This window comes from Monodelphis domestica, chromosome 6 (assembly GCF_027887165.1).
Source record: "Monodelphis domestica isolate mMonDom1 chromosome 6, mMonDom1.pri, whole genome shotgun sequence".
In the NCBI taxonomy this organism is placed as follows: Eukaryota; Metazoa; Chordata; class Mammalia; order Didelphimorphia; family Didelphidae; genus Monodelphis; species Monodelphis domestica.
In genome coordinates, this window is record NC_077232.1 from 16,743,142 (window position 1) to 16,761,254 (window position 18,113).

The 18,113-nt window shown below is 41.3% G+C and overlaps 1 protein-coding gene across 1 annotated transcript in view; it reads left to right on the plus strand.

Annotated features, from left to right (window-relative positions):
• OSBP (oxysterol binding protein) overlaps nt 1-8,191 on the plus strand; it is a 30,747-nt gene extending 22,556 nt beyond the window's left edge. The window contains 5 exon segments of the mRNA NM_001252631.1: nt 1,030-1,133; nt 2,205-2,300; nt 6,711-6,892; nt 7,741-7,961; nt 8,049-8,191. Of these exon segments, the coding sequence (NP_001239560.1) occupies nt 1,030-1,133; nt 2,205-2,300; nt 6,711-6,892; nt 7,741-7,961; nt 8,049-8,191 (746 nt within the window).
• The last annotated feature ends 9,922 nt before the right edge of the window (nt 8,192-18,113 follow it).

Here is an 18,113-nt window from a genome sequence, read left to right on the forward strand (position 1 = left end):
TTAGTGATGTTGCCACCAGATGGCATTAGTGCACTGTTGCCCGCAAAGTCCTTGCCTGTTCATGGCAACAAATCAGGCCTTTTCTAGCTCTTCTCTGCCTTGCTCCTCCCGCCTTTTCATAAGTTCAAAAATAATTTTCATAGGAAGTCAGGAAGCTTCAGCTCTAGATCTGCACCTTCCACTAACTGGTTGGGTGACCTTTCTCCTCTGGGAACCTCACTGTTATTCAGGAAGGGAGAAGGTAAATCAGAGCATCTCAAAGACCCCTTTTTGCTAGAAAAGCTGCAATTTAGGAAGTCCCGAAGAGAAGGAGGAGGAGGAGGAGATGGTGACAGAGAGACATGATTCCTTCCTGGTTACACGCCAGGTCAGTGGCAGACTCCTGTTATCTTATGTTCTTTCCCCTGCTATACACTGACTGCTATTCTGTTAGATTTCCTCTGGCCCCCTTTGGTACCTTTGACATTCAAAAGCAGAAACATCTACATGGAGGCAAAATTGTTTAAAAAAAGGTAGAATCCTGTCTTGAATTTCCACTTCTGTTGTTGTGAATAGCCATTAGAAGATGCAGGTTGTCAAAAGATTTTTTTAGCTGATTGTATTTCAGTTAACCAGTATTTATTATGCATTTATCATTGAGCTCCTATTTCCATGGTTGCTAGACAAAATCCAGCGAAACAGCAAGGTACGTTCCCACAAGATGGTAACACTTTTTTTTTAACCGTCACCCTCTTTTTTAGAATTGATATTAAGAATTGGTTCCCAGGCAGAAGAACAGTAAATCTAAGGCAGTTGGTCAAGTGACTTGCTCAGGGTCACACAGCTAGGAAGTGTGGACCTCCCAGCTCCAATCCTCCTCCTCTATCTACTGAGCCCTGCTGAGCTGTCTCTCAATAACACTTCTCTTAACAAATCAGAAAAACACAAAACAACTTGTCAAATGCAAGAAAATAAGATTTCCTTCTGTGATAATATCATGCCAATTGTCTTAATATTTGGATAGTTATCTGTGTCTCTTTCTGCTTCTAGGTAGCATCCATTGTATCTTCCATGCCACTGGTCATCATTACACTTGGAAAAAAGTCACCACCACAGTGCACAACATTATTGTGGGCAAATTGTGGATAGATCAGGTAAGCTAAGGTGCCCACAGGGTCTCTAATGGTTAGAGGCCATCTGCTTAGGTGCAGCTTTGCAGAGAAATATAAAAGGTAAACGCAATTGGCCCACAGAATTTTGCTTAGTTAATCTGATCTAGTTGGCAAAGTAATAAAAAACATTGCTTATCTCTGGTGTGGGTATAAATGGGACATGCATCAGAATTAGGAAGAAGCAACCCTGGGTTTTAATTTTGGTTCTATCACTAGCTCCATGACATTAGACAAATCACTTGACCCTTCTCAGCTTTTTGTTTACTTCTCTAAAACAAGAGGGTCAGACTAGCATGATCCCTTCAGGTTTAACATTCTCTTGTCCTAGTATGTGCTGATGACTACATTAGAACTATTCTAGAATGCACTCATTAAGCAAATATTTATTGAAAGTCTACATTGTGCAACCACAGTCAAGGATCCAAAAGTGGATGAGATGTGGGTCTATTCTCGGTGAAGGTACAGCCTAATTGAGATAAGCTATGTAGACATGAAAATATAAGCTGTTAAGACAGGATATATCATAAGGCATTATATGATACAATTTTGTGTGGAAAGTTCATAAGAGAGACTTCACTGTGCATTGGAATGGTCAGGGAAGGCTTCTTGGAGGAAAGAACAATTTCAGCTTGCTTTGAGATGAGTAGGATTTGGATGTGTTGCTAGGGTCTGAGTGACTGGTGTGACGGTGGGAAATGAGTAGGGTGTCTACTGGGATCAGTAAAGAGGGAAGAGTTATGAGAGACTGGGGAGTGTCATTGTGAAAACAAGTTGAGAAGCCTCAGTTAGTTTAATCTGGAAGTCAAAGCCACAAGCCACGTGCCATTACTTGTAAGGTATGGATAACCAGTAGGGTATGGGTGTCTGTCCTATCTTCCTGCTATATAAAGGGCTCTGACCTTATCTCCAGAGTTGACTTATATGGGGAACAGTAGCTGATTAGTTCCACAGTGCACAGGTTGAAGAATGAGTGGTAATCAAATTTGGGATTTGATATGTATCCCAAGTACCTGAATCTCAGTAAAGCTAACCCTTATTTCTTTTCCTGTGTAGTCTGGCGAGATTGACATTGTGAATCATAAGACAGGAGACAAGTGCAATCTCAAGTTTGTTCCTTACAGCTACTTTTCCCGAGATGTGGCCAGGAAGGTAAGAGTAGTGAGAATCAGAATTATTCCATACACACGCGTCTATGCATGTCTAACCTTTTTGCCTTTGATCCCTTTTCCTGTCTCTATTTCAAACTTCTGAATTGATTATTTCTTCTCCCAGTCTTTCTCCTTAACCAAATGTTCTTTCTCTGCTGAAACTGATTTCAAGATCACCATTGGTCTTTTAATTTGATCAACTCAACAACTTTTTCTCAGCTCTCTTCTATAGAATTTAATATCAATCCTTTATTCCCCTTGGATCTGTCTTTGGCCTTCAGATTGGAGGGCTAGAGGATAGAGCAAAGAACTCCTAAAGCCTCCATTTAAAGAGAAGTTCCAGAACAGCCATCTCTCCATTTCCCATTTGGATATCTTTACCCCTCTTTCCCTTTTCAGCTGCTTCTTCTTTTTTCCTTTTTTTTTTTGGAAACCCTCACCTTCCATCTTAGAATCAATACTGTGTATTGGTTCCAAGGCAGAGTGATAAGGGCTAGGCAATGGGAGTTGTGACTTGCCCGGAGTCACACAGCTAGGAAGTGTCTGAGGTCAGATTTGAACCCAGGACCTCCTGTCTCTAAGCCTGGCTCTCAATCCACTGAGCCACTCAGCTGCCCCCACCTCCATAATTTTCAATTCTGGCCAACATGAAAAAGTGCTGTTCTAAAATTTTTTTGTACATGTAGGTCCTTTCCCTCTTTCATCTCTTTAGGATAGTGGTATTGCTGGACAAAGAGGTATGCACAGTTCAGTAGCTTTGGGGACATAGTTCCAAATTGTTTTCCAAAATGGCTGGCTCACTTTACAGCTCCACTAATGGTGCATTAGTGTACTTATTTTCCCATATCTCTGCATTTGTTGTTTTCTGTTTGTTAGTCTGATGGGTGCGAGGTGGCACCTCAGAAGTGTTTTAATTTATGTTTCTATTAGTGATTTAGAGCATTTTTAATGTGGTTATTAATAGCTTGGGTTCCTTCCCCTAAAACTGTCTATTCATGTTTTTTGACCATTTATCGGTTGGAGAATGACTTTCTCGTCTTATTCCAACACTTCACACAGTGCCTCGCCCATAGTACGAGTGCTTAATAAATGTTTACTGATTGATTCACTGAATTAAAACCAATTGTTTATATATTGAGACCTTTATTAGGGAAACTTATTACAAAGTTTTTTCATACTTAACTTTCCCTTCTCACATTAACTGCCTTATATTCATTTGTGCAAAAGCTTTTTAACTTTCTAGAATTAGAATTGGTAGTTTTATCTTCTTTGCTCTCCCTGTCCTTATTTGGTCATGAATTCTTTTTCTATCCATAGATTTGACAGGTAATTTCTTCCTTCCTCTTCCTGATTTCTGAATGTCTACTGAATAGCTCCACCTGAACCTCAAGCTCAATGTGACTAATATAAGCCACAATTTTCCTTCAGGACTTATTCTCCTACCTAACTTACTTGTTTTCTTTACATGATTTCCTCTTCCCAGTCACCAGGCTTAGAACTTGGATCACCTTTGAGTCTTCTCTTTCCTTCATCCCTTACATCCAGTCACTTAAGTTCTGTTGTTTCATCTCTGAAATACTTCTTTCAGACATCTCCTCTTTTTGCCCTTTCTGACACCCCAAATCTTTTAATTAATTTGGTCTGCCGTGTCACTGGTCTCCAAACCATCCTTTGCACAGCTGCCAAATGAATCTTCCTCAAATACAGGCCCAATGTGGATATTCTATGTTGAAAACATTTCTGTTGCTTCCCACTGACTAGGGAAGGAAATGCAGACTCTTTAACCTTCTGTTTTCATACCCACACAGTCTGGCTTCAGCATGTGTTTCCAAACTTACTTTGTGTTGCTCTCCTTCATTCACCCGACACTCCAGCAAAGCTGAGGTACTTGCTTCTCTCTCTTATTTCAATGTAAACTTGGGGGAAGGTGGAGGATCTTTTTTTGTTTTTTTTTCCTTTATTGTTAGCATTTAACTCAGGTCTTGCTACTTAACAAATGTGTGTTGGGTTGGTTTGATCTGCCTTCTTTGTTAGTGCTTTTCTGTACACCTTCCCTCAGGGATGAGTTGAAACAGAATCTTCCCCTTTTCCCCACTCTGCTCTGCAATATGTGCTTATGAAATGTATACTCTCCTTTTCTTCTGACACCTTCCCCAACTCCCTTGCACATTATCTGCCCTCCCTCCTCTCTTTTGGAGTCTGTTGTTATCACTCTGATCTATCCTATGCATTTATTATGATAATATGCCATCTTGTATTTTAGTTAATCCTCTATATGTCCTATCCCAAACAATGCAAATTGTGTGAGAACTGGGAGAAAGACTTTGTGAGGTCTTGATTATATTTCTTTTTGTATCCTTGGCGTGTAACAGAGTGCCTTATATATGGTAGATCTGAGTTACACTTGGTAATAGCAAAATTCATTTTGAGGACAAAAAGCGAGGGATTCTTAACCTGGTGAATGTGAACTTCAAAAACTTTACTGCCTTCCAGGATAATTGATTTCCTTTGTAGTCCTATATATTCGATTTTGTGCATTTAGCAACATAATTCTTAGAGCAGGTTCCCAAAGGTTCCATGGCACAAAAAAAAAGTAAAGATTCCTCTGATGCAGAATTTAAAGACCAATATAGGGGTAAGGGATTGAATGAAGGAGTAATAATTTTTACAGACTTTTATCCTATAAAGCAGTGATCATCAAACATTATTTGGTACTGGTAGAAAAAAATGGATCTGTAAAACAGACTAGATGAGGAAGCAACAGAAACAGTTGAAACTAAATTAACAGGGTTTGATAAACCTGAAAATACAAATTACTTGAAGAATTCCCTATTGGACAAGAGCTGAGAAAATTGGAAAGCATTGGTAGAGATTGGGTTATAGCAATATTTTATTTTATTGAAAATTTTATTTAGTCAATTTAGAACATTATTCCTTAGTTACAAGAATCATATTCTTTCCCTCCCTCCCCTCCCCCTACCCTTCTTGTAGCTGACACACAATTGCACTGGGTATTACATGTATCCTTGATCAGAATCTATTTCCATGTTGTTGTTTGCACTAGGATGTTCATTTAGAGTCTACATCCCCAATCATATCCCCCTCAACCCACGTAATCAAGCAGTTGTTTTTCTTCGGTGTTTCTACTCCCACAGTTTTTCCTCTGAATGTGGATAGTGTTCTTTCTCATAGATCCCTCCGGGTTGTTGTAAGGATAATTTTAGAGTTGTGTTCAGGATCATTGCATTGCCACCAGTGGAGAAGTCCATTACATTCAGTTGTACCACAGTGTATCCATCTCTGTGTACATTGTTCTCCTGGTTCTGTTCCTCTCACTCTGCATCAATTCCTGGAGGACCTTCCAGTTCACATGGAATCCTGTCAGTTTATTATTCCTTTGAGCAAAATAGTATTCCATCACCAACAAGTACCACAATTTGTTCAGCCATTCCCCAATTGAATGGCATCCCCTCATTTTCCAATTTTTTGCCTCCACAAAGAGCACAGCTATGAATATTCTTGTACATGTCTTTTTCCTTATTATCTCTTTGGGGTACAAGCCCAGCAGTCTTATGGCTGAGTCAAAGGGCAGACAGTCTATTATCGCCCTTTGGACATAGTTCCAAATTGCCCTCCAGAATGGTTGGATCAATTCACAACTCCACCAGCAATGAATTAATGTCCCAACTTTGCCACATCCCCTCCAGCATTCATTACTTCCCTTTGCTGTCATGTTAGCCAATCTGCTAGGTGTGAGGTGATACCTCAGAGTTGTTTTGATTTGTATCTCTCTGCTTATAAGAGATTTAGAGCACTTTTTCATGTGCTTATTAATAGTTTTGATTTCTTTGGCTGAAAACTGCCTGTTCATGTCCCTTGCCCATTTAGTAATTGGAGAATGGCTTGATTTTTTTGTACAATTGATTTAGCTCTTTGCAAATTTGAGTACTTAGACCTTTGTCAGAGGTTTTTGTTATGAAGATTGTTTCTCAGTTTGTTGTTTCCCTTCTAATTTTGGTTGCATTGGTTTTGCTTGTACAAAACCTTTTTAATTTGATGTAATCAAAATTATTTATTTTACATTTTATGTTTTTTTTCTAACTCTTCCTTGGTCTTAAAATCTTTCCTTTCCCAAAGATCTGACATGTATACTATTCTGTGTTCACTTAATTTACTTATAGTTTCCTTCTTTATATTCAAGTCATTCACCCATTCTGAGTTTATCTTGGTGTAGGGTGTGAGATGTTGATCCAAACCTTATCTCTTCCATACTGTCTTCCAATTTTCCCAGCAGTTTTTATCAAAGAGTGGATTTTGGTTCCAAAAGCTGGGATTCCATGTGAATTTTTTTTTTATTCAGTCATTGAAACCAAGAGTGAATTCTCTCTCCCTTTGCTTTTCATCTTTGTAGGTTACAGGAGAAGTCACAGACCCATCAGGAAAAGTACACTTTGCCCTTCTGGGTACCTGGGATGAGAAAATGGATTATTTCAAAGTGCTCCCAAGCAATGGGGATAATGGGAGTGACAGTCGGCAAAGAAGCCATGACTTAGAAGACAGCAGGATCATGCTTTGGAAGAGGAACCCTTTGCCGTGAGTATGCCCACTCTGTGCTATCTAGCTGATGAGGCCCTGAGCCAAGGGGAATGGGTACAGCTTCTCAGCCTACTTTTCCCCTTAAATACCAAGGGGTAGAGGCTGAGAAAGTCAAATGAGCAATTACAAAAAAGATTTTCTTTTTTTTTTTTTAATTTAACTAGTATTCCTTATGGAAATTTTGAAATGTCATTGTGATCTCTTGGCCACTTCCATTCATATTAGATACTTTCAGAAATCAGTTCGGAAATCATCTTGGGTTAGGGGGAGGTAGGGAAGCACTGGTTTGAATGGATGGGCAGACACTGTTATATAGTGTGGGGCCAGAATTTTTAGAACCATCTCGAGGAGGAAAACACCTAACACCTGGTTAATGATTGCCTCCAGGCAGAGAAGATTAGAGATCAGGAATTGCCACACCAGTGGAAGGATGAGGTTATGAAACAGAACAACTGGTCAAATTTGTAAGACACCCACCTCAAATAGTAAGACTGGAGATGATCCAGGACAAATGTACCACAGGTCCTAAATCTTGTAACCATTTAGTATTCTTCTGGGTTGAGATTATAGAGAAGAACTAAAAGTGGAGAAAGTCACCTCATGTGACAGAATTTGGCCCTCACTCCCAGAAGTTTAGGTGGCTCAGCAGAGCTTCCCACAGAAGCACTGAAGAATCAGCTCTGATTCAGAGAGACTAGCTCAGGGAAAAGTTTCATTCTAATCTTTGGAAGTGCATGATTCAGTTCTGGATTCTTTCTAGAAGTGCATCTTGCCTGCTTGACCTTTTTGTAGTGCCCTTACCTCTCGCTGCTGATAACTCCTTGCCTTTCTGCCTCTCATTGCAGGAAGAATGCAGAGAACATGTACTACTTCTCTGAACTTGCCCTGACTCTCAATGCATGGGAGAGTGGCACAGCCCCCACGGACAGCCGCCTGAGGCCTGACCAGAGACTGATGGAAAACGGACGCTGGGATGAGGCCAATGCGGAGAAGCAGCGCCTGGAGGAGAAGCAACGTCTTTCCAGGAAGAAGAGGGAAGCCGAGGCTGTGAAAGCCACCGAGGATGGTAAGAGGAGCCACCACTGTCTCTTTGGGGTAGAAGTGGCGCCAGCTTGGTGCCCTGCTAACTCCATCTTCTCTCTCTTCTTTATAGGCACTCCGTACGACCCTTACAAGGCACTGTGGTTTGAGAGGAAAAAGGACCCTGTTACCAAGGAGTTAACCCATATTTATAGAGGAGGATACTGGGAAAGTAAAGAAAAACAGGACTGGAGCTCATGCCCAGACATTTTCTGAAATTGCAGGAACAAGAGAGGGAGGAGGATCAGAGGGGAAGAGGACAAAGGTTGGGAGAGAAAGCCGGCCATTGTGACTTCCTTACCCAGTGCTTTCCTCAAGGTTGTCTTTCTTAACCAATCATTTGTTCCAAAGCAATCACCAGGAGCAGACACCCGGGGGTGGTGATTGATTGGCTTTGATGCCTTAGCTGATTGAACCTGACATACTAGATACCTGTGTTTGTAAGGGAGAGGTTGGGTGGCTGGGAGTTAGCATTATTTCGTACCTGCAGATCTCTCTATCTTTGACTCTTCCTTCTCCCTTTTACCCCATTTAAAATTATGCCACCTCTAGTCCCATCATAGCAACCATATCTCATTCAGCCAAGAGACACGTGAGGTGAGTATGTGGATTGGAGGTTATTTTGGTGCTGCCAAGAGCAAGCTCTCCGTAGAAGTTCCTTTTAAAAAATGCAAGTGAGAATCTCTTTGGGAGGTTTCTGTAATGGCTGCATTTGGGGTTTGGCGCCCCTTTTTAATGAGTTCTCAAAGGCAGGGAAGGTTTTGGAGGTCCTGGGCATGCCACAAATACCTGAGAAAATTGCTGACTGACTGCAGGACGGGACTGCCTACTTGGATAGAGAATGGGGACAGCCAGGGATTTGTCTTCATCCATGTAAAGCTGCCCCGACTACTCTTCATCCTATGGGCTACACAGCAGCTGGCTGCCACTTCACCATTAGTAGGAATGGGCTAATGCTCCAGGATTATAGTGCTTGTAACTGTGGGGGCTACTTGGACTTCTGCAACTGAGAACTTTCCCTGGAAAGATAAGAAGGGCCAGAGCAAGACTTCCAGCCATTCTGCTGTCCACGTCACTCCTCACCCCCCACCCCCCACCCCCCACCCCAATTGCCTTCTATGCTTCAGCTTTCTCCCCTGGCAGTAGGTCGCCATGGGGTCTGTGTTCCAGTGTGGAGCAGAACTTTGCCTATTTTCGGAATGGGAGAGACAGGGAGTAAATGACCTGGAGTAAGTCTTTCCACCATCTGTCTCAAGCCCTATGGACTGGAGCCACCTCTTGAATAATTTGTTAAATATCTGTATATTATATATATGTAGAGAAAAATCTAATTTTTCTGTTTTGATTTTCCTCCCTTCCATTAAGAATCTTGTTTTTTTGAAATCCACCCCACCCTGGGACTCTGCATTGAGCATACATCAATGTAGATTTCATGTTCTATTTTCCCACCTCAGATGAGGCAGGAAGATTTTAAAACTGGTCAGGATCATGTGTGGGCTATTGGGGAACAGGGGAAGGTTCTCGTGGCTCATTTCATGATGTACCCCTAATCTCAGAACACTGGTAAATGCCCTTACTGCCCTGCTCTCAAAATGGAAATCTTTCACCCCTCCTTCCCTGCTTGGAAGTTCTGTCGCTGCGAGGCCCCAAGGGTGCCTTCTCATTGACCTTGGCCAGAGGCAGGGTCCCCAAAGCACTACATGGGGATGTGAATGATCCGCTGCTGTTTTGTTTTATCTTGTTCATGTCATTTGTCTCCCTCAGAAGTCTGTCTGCAGCTTTTCTCTTCTCTCACCTCCCTACCACCACCCACTCCTGGTTGAGGATCACACTGAGGTGCCTTCCTTGTATGCTTTTGTTGGTGTTTTTGATTCTGTTCCTTACCAAATGAGCCTCAGCCAGTGGGGGTCTTGGCTGAGGAGGGTAGAGGTGAAGAGGTGCAGTATAGGTCATTCCAGAGGAAATCAACACTCCAGGGAAATGGAATTTATGCTGGCCCGAGGACTTCCCTTGCTTCCTTCCCAGCTTTGACGGGTAGAACCGACGGGTGGTTGGGGGCCTTCCTCCAATATGCCCCACGCCCAGAGCAGGGAAAGGTGGATATACAGGAGCTGGATCAAGAAAGTGACTGGAGCAGAAGGCTTCAGAGTGGGCAGCCCCATGGCCCACCTTCTCTTCCCCTGCTGTCTACACTCTATTTCCAGGTTTGGTACCGAATCAGAACCAGATTCCTGCCAGTGGGAGAGGCTTCAAGTCCTACAGGTGGAATAAAGGCAGATTCAAAACAAAACAAAACGATAATTATATTTTTGGGTTTTTTTGCATTATTGCTTTTTTCCAAGAAAACAACTAAATTAAATAATTTTTAAAAAGTCCTATTGTCTGTCTGATTCTCTTCCATCTATATATAAATGGGAAAAATGAGGGGGACCTGGACCTTGTTCATTTAATTCTTGGGAATATGGGATCCATGGAGTGGTCATGGGAGAAATGCAGAAATGTTTTTTGTTTTTGTTTTTTTAATGGTAGAGAATGGGAAATGGCAGCAACTTGAGATTTTTGTTTTCTAGGTAAAAGCCCTGGTGGAGCCTATTCCTTTGACTCCCACTTGGCAAATGAGGGGAGAAATGTTAATTGCCCATGAAGTAGCTAGAGAACATCAAGTCAGAGAACTTAATGTGTCCAGTGATTTTAACAGACTTGTCTTTAGCTGTGTCTGGCTGGTGATGACAGGGGCAACAGAGCAGGCCCACCTAAGCCTAATGGCTCCTTTGGCCTTGTCCCTGCCTGGGTTACAGCTGTCAGTCTCATCATTGACATCTTAGGCCAGGAGAGGATACATCTGTAGTTTGGGCAAAATAATCAGAATTCTGGAACCAATGCTTCCCCTCCTACCCCTACCCCCCCTACCCCAGATAATTATATTTTATTTCTTGTAGTCATGAAGTTCAGTTTAGTATGAGTTGAAACCATGATGGAAGAAGAAAAAAATGCTTTTTAGATGGAGACAATCTGATAAAATGAAAGTCAGTTTGCCTCTATTACCCTTATTTCCTGCCTTGCAGGATTGTGGCAAGGAATGTGCTTTGTAAAAAAAAAAAACAAAAACAATGCAAATGGAAAGTCGAAAGTGTAAATATTGAAATCTCTCAGACTTGTGAATGTTAAAAATTTCCACATTGAGGAATCCTCCATTGGAACAAATTCCCTACTGGAAACATTCCCCATTTTGATGTGAGAACTCGCCAGGATCAGAAATGGGAGGACCTCTACTCCACCCGTACTTAAGACTGCTTTAGGAGAGAGAACTCCTTGCTAAACAATGAAAGTACTTAAAACCATACTTATAATAAGGCAAGGAGTTCTTTGAGCCAGGCCTGTTTTTAGAATTGATACAATGGGATGCCAGGTACCTATAAAGGTCAGGCAGGTTTTCTCTTGATGGGATTAGTTGACTCAGCTGTGTTTTCTCTAGTTCAGACTTACTGAGGGGATTAGTCGACTTAGCTGGAATTCAGATGGGCTGTCCTTTAGGAAACATCTACGATGATTGGGAGATGGAAGAACTTAGGGGAGGTGACATAGGAAAAAAAACCCTATATAAGAAAAGGAATCTCTTGAGCAAGGGATCCTTGGAGATAGATTCAGCCTTGGAGATCCTTGGATTGCTTGGAGATAGATCCTTTTGGAGGAGGCCCTTTGAAGATCTCTTGAGAAATCCCTTGGGAGGCTGACTGGCTGGAACTCCCTCTGGGGAGACTCTTCCCCAGACATCCTTGCTTAAGACAAATCTTGTGGTGAGTGATAAAAAACTGACTGATTCTCTCTCTCTTAAGACTCAGGTCTAGGCCATGTTGGCTTAAGGCCCTTCATACTTATACCTTTTGTCTCTCTCTTTGATTACTCATTGTATTGTTAATTAAAATCTCTATAAAACCCAATTGACTTGGATATATAGATAATTGGGAATATATTCCCTGGCGACCACCTTATATTTGATTTAAAACCAAGACACTGTAGTGAAACATTTTCTGTGGTCAAATTTACTCTCTCTTATATCTATCACAATTTATATCTCCCACTCTTTTAACTGCTACAGTTTATGGCAGACAACTATTTTAACTTTTACAAAAGGCACAAAATAATTTAAACCATGCTGCAAAATTATAATGGCCAAGTGTAAAAATTAGCTCTCTAATGAAAATATTAAGAGATTTATTAAAGATCATTAGAAATCAAGGAATAAAGAGGGTACAAAATAAAAACCACATGTCCGTGGCTGGTTAGCCATTTTTAAAATCCCCACCATCACTGCTGGCTGCAAGCCCAAGAAGAGGCGGGACTCTTCCCATCCTCACATTATATCTTCTGTCTACAGATTTATTTATATGTGTGTGTGTGTGTATATATATATATATAATACAGATTAATGACAGGAAATCAGTAGACTCTTGGGAAATGTAGTTCTTTTTTTTTTTTAGGTAACAGATTTTCAATTCTACACAAGTTCAACCCCCAAAATGAGATAAGAGATAATCTATTAGAAAGCTACTTCATTCACATTTCTTGGTAATGGGGAATTGGTATGGAACACTCCATATGATGTTAGACTTCTTCAGTGTACGGCTTAATTTTGTTGAATCTCATTCCCATTCCCTCTTAAAAATTCTGTTATGGGGGCAGCTGGGTAGGTTAGTGCATTGAGAGTCAGGCCTAGAGATGGGAGGTCCTGGGTTCAAGTCTGGACTCGACCACTTCCCAGCTCTGTGACCCTGGGCAAGTCACTTAACCCCCATTGCCTAGCTCTTACCACTCTTCTGCCTTGAAACCAATACACAGTATTGATTCAAAGATGGAAAGTAAGGGTTTTTATTTAAAAAAAAAATTAATAGAATTTATTTCCAGGTATCTCAGCTCCTTTCTCCCCTCTCCACACCAGATAAGGCATCCACCAGCAAACAGATATAGATTATGTCTTTTGTGTTTCCATTTTCCAGCTCATTCTCTGGAGGTGACTGTTCGTAAGTTATTCTTCCAGTATTAAACTGTAGCTGTATATATGTGCTCTTGGTTCTACTCAGTTCCCTCTTCATTATCTAACAGTTCTTTCCAAGTTTAAAAAAGTGAATCTGTTCATCGCTTCTTAAGGCACAGTGATGTTCCATCACAATCGCACGCCACAACTGGTTTGGACATTCCCCCACTGACGGACGTCCCTTAGCTTTCCAGTGCTTCGCCACCCCAAAGGGAGATACTTTAAATATTTTGGAACATGTGGGGTCCGCTCCTTTTTTCCTGATCTCCCTGGGAATGCTGGTCTAGAGAATAGCAGTTTTTCTTGCAGAAGGCACAGCCACATAATCAATATTAGCAGGGGCCTGCACAGGGGTGAGAGTCACCATTCTTACAATCACAGTTTGAGGCCCATCATTTTCAAGGGGCAAGACTGGGCTAAAGAAAGATGTGGTTGAGATACAATTTGGGAAAGCACTTAGCACAGGGCCTGGCAGCACAGAGTAGTGTCATTTTATTAAGTGCCTACGATGTGCCAGGCACTGGATAAGTAGCACATCTATATTCTCTTATCAGGGAAGAGAAAAAGCATCCTTAAGCTCCTACAAATATCGCATTTGATACATCAACCACCGCAAAAAGATGTTGCAATCTTTCTTTGTTTACTACAGAAGGCAAGTGCTATTCTTATCTCTGTCTTTGCATATAAAGGAAACTGAGGTTAGGTGACTTGGCCAAGACCACACAGCTAGTGTCTGAGGCCAGATATAAACTCAGATCGAGCTTGACTCCAGGCCCAGCACTCCAGCCACTGCGCCACTTAGCTGCCAATATAATAGAATTGCTTATTCCTTTTCCTTCCCTTATTCCTCAATCTCTAGAGGGGACTGTGTCCCATATAAAGAAAGTCAGAGAAACTGGCATCCACCGCTGGTTCCTGCTCCAGAGAAGGCGATGTCAAGGGACTGACGGAATCCCAAGCGCAGAGGTTAGCAGGGGATCCTCGGAGGACCTTTTTCTTTATTGTTAGATAAATGGGATGTCAATGTAGATGAAGATTCCCCTGTAGCCGCGAGATCCAAGGTCTTAAAAGGGGTACAAATGACCATCTAGCAGTTATATCAACTCTAATCTTTGGAAAGGTACAAGTAAAAAATCCTCACAGATACCACCTTACATCTGTTAAGAATTTGTCTTTATGGGGGCAGCTGGGTAGTTCAGTGGATTGAGAGCCAGACCTAGAGACGGGAGGTCCTAGGTTCAAATCTGACCTCAGCCACTTCCTAGCTGTGTGACCCTGGGCAAGTCACTTGACCCCCATTGCCTACCCTTACCACTCTTCTGCCTTGGAGCCAATACACGGTATTGACTCCAAGACGGAAGGTGAGGGTTTAAAAAAAAAAAAGAATTTGTCTTTATGTAGTGCTCAAAGGTTTGTAAAGCACTTTCAGAGAATCCCAGCATTGGGCTTGGAAAGGATTTCTCATCATTGTGAAGGTCCTCCAGATGTTCTTGTCTGCAGATGCCACGGGGCTTATTGCATTTCCCCAAATGTTTCAGAATCTCCTAAATGCTTTTTCTTGTAAAAACCCTCACCTTCCGCCTTAGAAGCAATACTGTGTACTGGTTCCAAGGCACAAGAGCAGGAAGGGCTAGGCAATGGGGGTCAAGTGACTTGTCCAAGGTCACACAACTAGAACGTACCTGAGGTCAAATTGGAACCCAGGACCTCCTTCCAATCTCCAGGCCTGCCTATCAGTCCACTGAGCTACCTAGCTGCTCTTTTGCATTGTTTTCTACAATGTCCAAACTTCTTCCCAAAACACAGATTTTTTAACATTAATATTCATTGGGACAGCTGGATGGCTCAGTGGATTGAAAGCCAGACTTAAAGATGGGAGGTCCTGAGTTCAAAACTAGTCTCAGACATTTCTTACTTGTATGACGCTGGGTTAGTCATTTAACCCCCATTGCCTAGGCCTTACTGCTCTTCTGCCTTAGAAGCATCCCACGGAGCTGATTCTGAAGCAGAATAAAGGTACCAAAACAAAAGACAAAAAACCAAAACATCCAGCGATGCTGTAGAAACTTAAGTCTCTGAGTAACCTGGTCTTGACTATACCAAGATAAACTACAAATGAACCCATCACTTAGGCATAAAGGTGATATCATAAGCAAATGAGTTGTGCAAGGAAGAAATTACTTTTCAGCTGTCACCTGAATTTTCTTTTTTTAAAAAATATTTTCTTTTTTTCTCAATGACATGTAAAAATAATTTTAATCCTACTTTTTATTTTTTAATTTTGAGCAAAATTCCCGCCCCCCCTTCTTTCCCTTCTTTCTCCCTGAGATGGCCTCCATAGTATAATATTGATGTAATTATGTACAATGTTCTCCTGGTTCTGCTCAGCTCATTTTGCATCGATGCATGTAGATTTTTCCATTTATTCATTCTCATGAATTTTTCTATCCATTTAATTAGCTAACTCTTAAATAAACTAGAATAGATCAGAAATAGATTTTAGTACTCTCAGAGTGTGGCATGGCCCATCATCAATTGATGGGAAATATATCATTGCAATTTATCAAAACAATATTTAGGGGGCAGCTGGGTAGCTCAGTGGATTGAGAGTCAGGCCTAGAGATGGGAGGTCCTGGGTTCAAATTTGACCTCAGACACTTCCCAGCTGTGACCCTGGGCAAGTCACTTGACCCCCATTGCCTAGCCCTTATCACTCTTCTGATTTGGAACCAATACACAGTATTGACTCCAAGATGGAAGGTGAGGGTTTAAAAAGCAAACAATATTTATACATCACCTGGAAGAAAGAGGAAAAATGGTTATTTGTTAAAATGCAAGGAGCCATTCAAAGAAAAAAAAATAACGTACTGGTTAAAGAGAAAGGTGTTTAATTTGCTACAGGAGATAGATAAAAGGAGGTATCTTCTTAGTCTTAGTAGAGGGACTTTGGTTAAATCAAAGAGAACTTTGAGTTGGAGGACCTTCCCAGGACTCGAATCCTTGGCCTTCAGGAACTGATAAGAGGAAGAAAGAGGACCCTGAAGGAAATCAACTGCTGTAGCTGATTTTGCAGCCCATAAGGGATCACAGGCAGCAGAATGACTATAGTTATTTTCTCCCCAAAAATCAGAGGAGCAGAAAATTGAGGCATTTAGGCATGAGTGTATCGAGGCTGAGGCAATCTTACAGGATGCTGAGGGTACTTGGGAGTATGATGGAGATGTCAAATTTATTCCAGATGACTTCTGCTTTAATATCATGGTCACTTCTGGTGTATTCCTTCCTTCTGCCCCATCCCACCAGCCCACTTGTAACCAAATAAAACCAATAAGCAAAAAACCATACCTAAAAGCATATGTAATATTTTGTGTCCAAAGACTACCATCTCTCCAAGGAAAAGAGGGAGCTGCGTATCAAAAATTGATCATAATAATTCCATGAAGCCTTTACAAAAGCACCTATGTGGGGGTGTGAGGGCTTGCTGGGCAGACAATTGGAGGGTAACCAACAGGCCTCAAATGCTTCCCTCATTGAGTTAGGGGGATGACCTAACTCCAGCATGTGAAGATTTCCCCCATTGGAATGAATGGATGAGAATGATTCATTCCTGAGAAGGCAGCTGAAGAAGGAGCTCTAGAGAGACATGGTTAGATAGGGAAGATGGCAAGGCCATCCACTGCACCCTTGGCCATCACCAGTTGTCCTGACCTTTGTCTGGCCATTGGACCTGATTGAATCTGGAAATGTGATCAAGGCTGATGATTTTGTGCAACTGCTTCACTGAAATCCAACTCATACAAGTCAGGACATCACCCCTTGATGTCATGGGTCCTCTTCAAAACCAAAAGACAAGAACAACAATATCATTTTATTAATCAAAGAGGAAACAAAACCAAAGTTGAAGCAGCCCTTGGGCCTAATGAGTCTATATTCTGTTCTGTCAGGGAAACAATATGTAAGACCCGGAAATAAGTACAGAATATATATGAAATAAATACAAGATCATGGGGCTGGGGTGAGAGACTTAAATATGAATCAGATAAGTCCTCAATTTTTCTGGTTTCTTCCAATTCATCATTCTTTTGGGTACAATAATGTCTTCAGAGCATTTTATTAATCCATCATCCAGTCAATAGGTACTTACAGTGTTTCTGGCTACTTTCTGTCACAGATGGAACAACTATGGACAATCTTTTTTTTTTTTAATTCAAATTTTTTTATTTTTTGATAATTTTTATTTAATTAATTTAGAATATTTTTCCATAGTTACATGATTCATGTACTTTCCCTCTCCTCCTCCTCTTCTTCCTCCCCCCACCAGCCTACCCATAATTCCACTGGGTTTTACATGTGTCATTGATCCAGACTTATTTCCATATAATTGATATTTGCACCAGGGTGATTGTTTAGAGTCTGCATCCTCAATCATATCCCCCTTGACCCATGTGATCAAGCAGGTGTTTTTCTTCTGAGTTTCTGCTCCCACGGTTCTTCCTCTGAATGTGGAACTATGAACAATCTGGTGTATATGACATTTAATTCTTTCTGTGACCTTATTCCCCCTTTCATTCAAATAATGAGGAAGCAGAGTGAAGCTACTACCCAAACTTGTACAACCTGTCAGAAAAAGGAGGGACTGAACAATGGCTTCAATTCAGATCTTTGAATGCCAGCTTCCAGGATCTTTCTGACATATCACAAAACTCAAAAAACAAAAACAAAAACTGGCAGATAAAATACATGATCACTGCTTGATCAGACGGGTTGATGGGGACATAATTGGGGATGCAGACTCTAAATGATCACCCCGGTGCAAAAATCAATAATATGGAAATAGGTCTGGATCAATGAGATATGTAAAACCCAGTGGAATTGCTCTTTGGCTAAGAGAGGGGGCTGGGGGAGGGGAGGGAAAGAACATGAATATTGTAACCATGGAAAAATATTCTAAATTAATTAGATAAAAATTTCCAAATTAAAAACACAAACAAAAAATAAAACACAATGATCCAGGACAATCCCGAAGAACTCAAGACCAAGAATGCTACCCACCTCCAGAGAAAGAAGTAGTGGAGGGGGTGAAGACCAAAGCAGACTATCTTC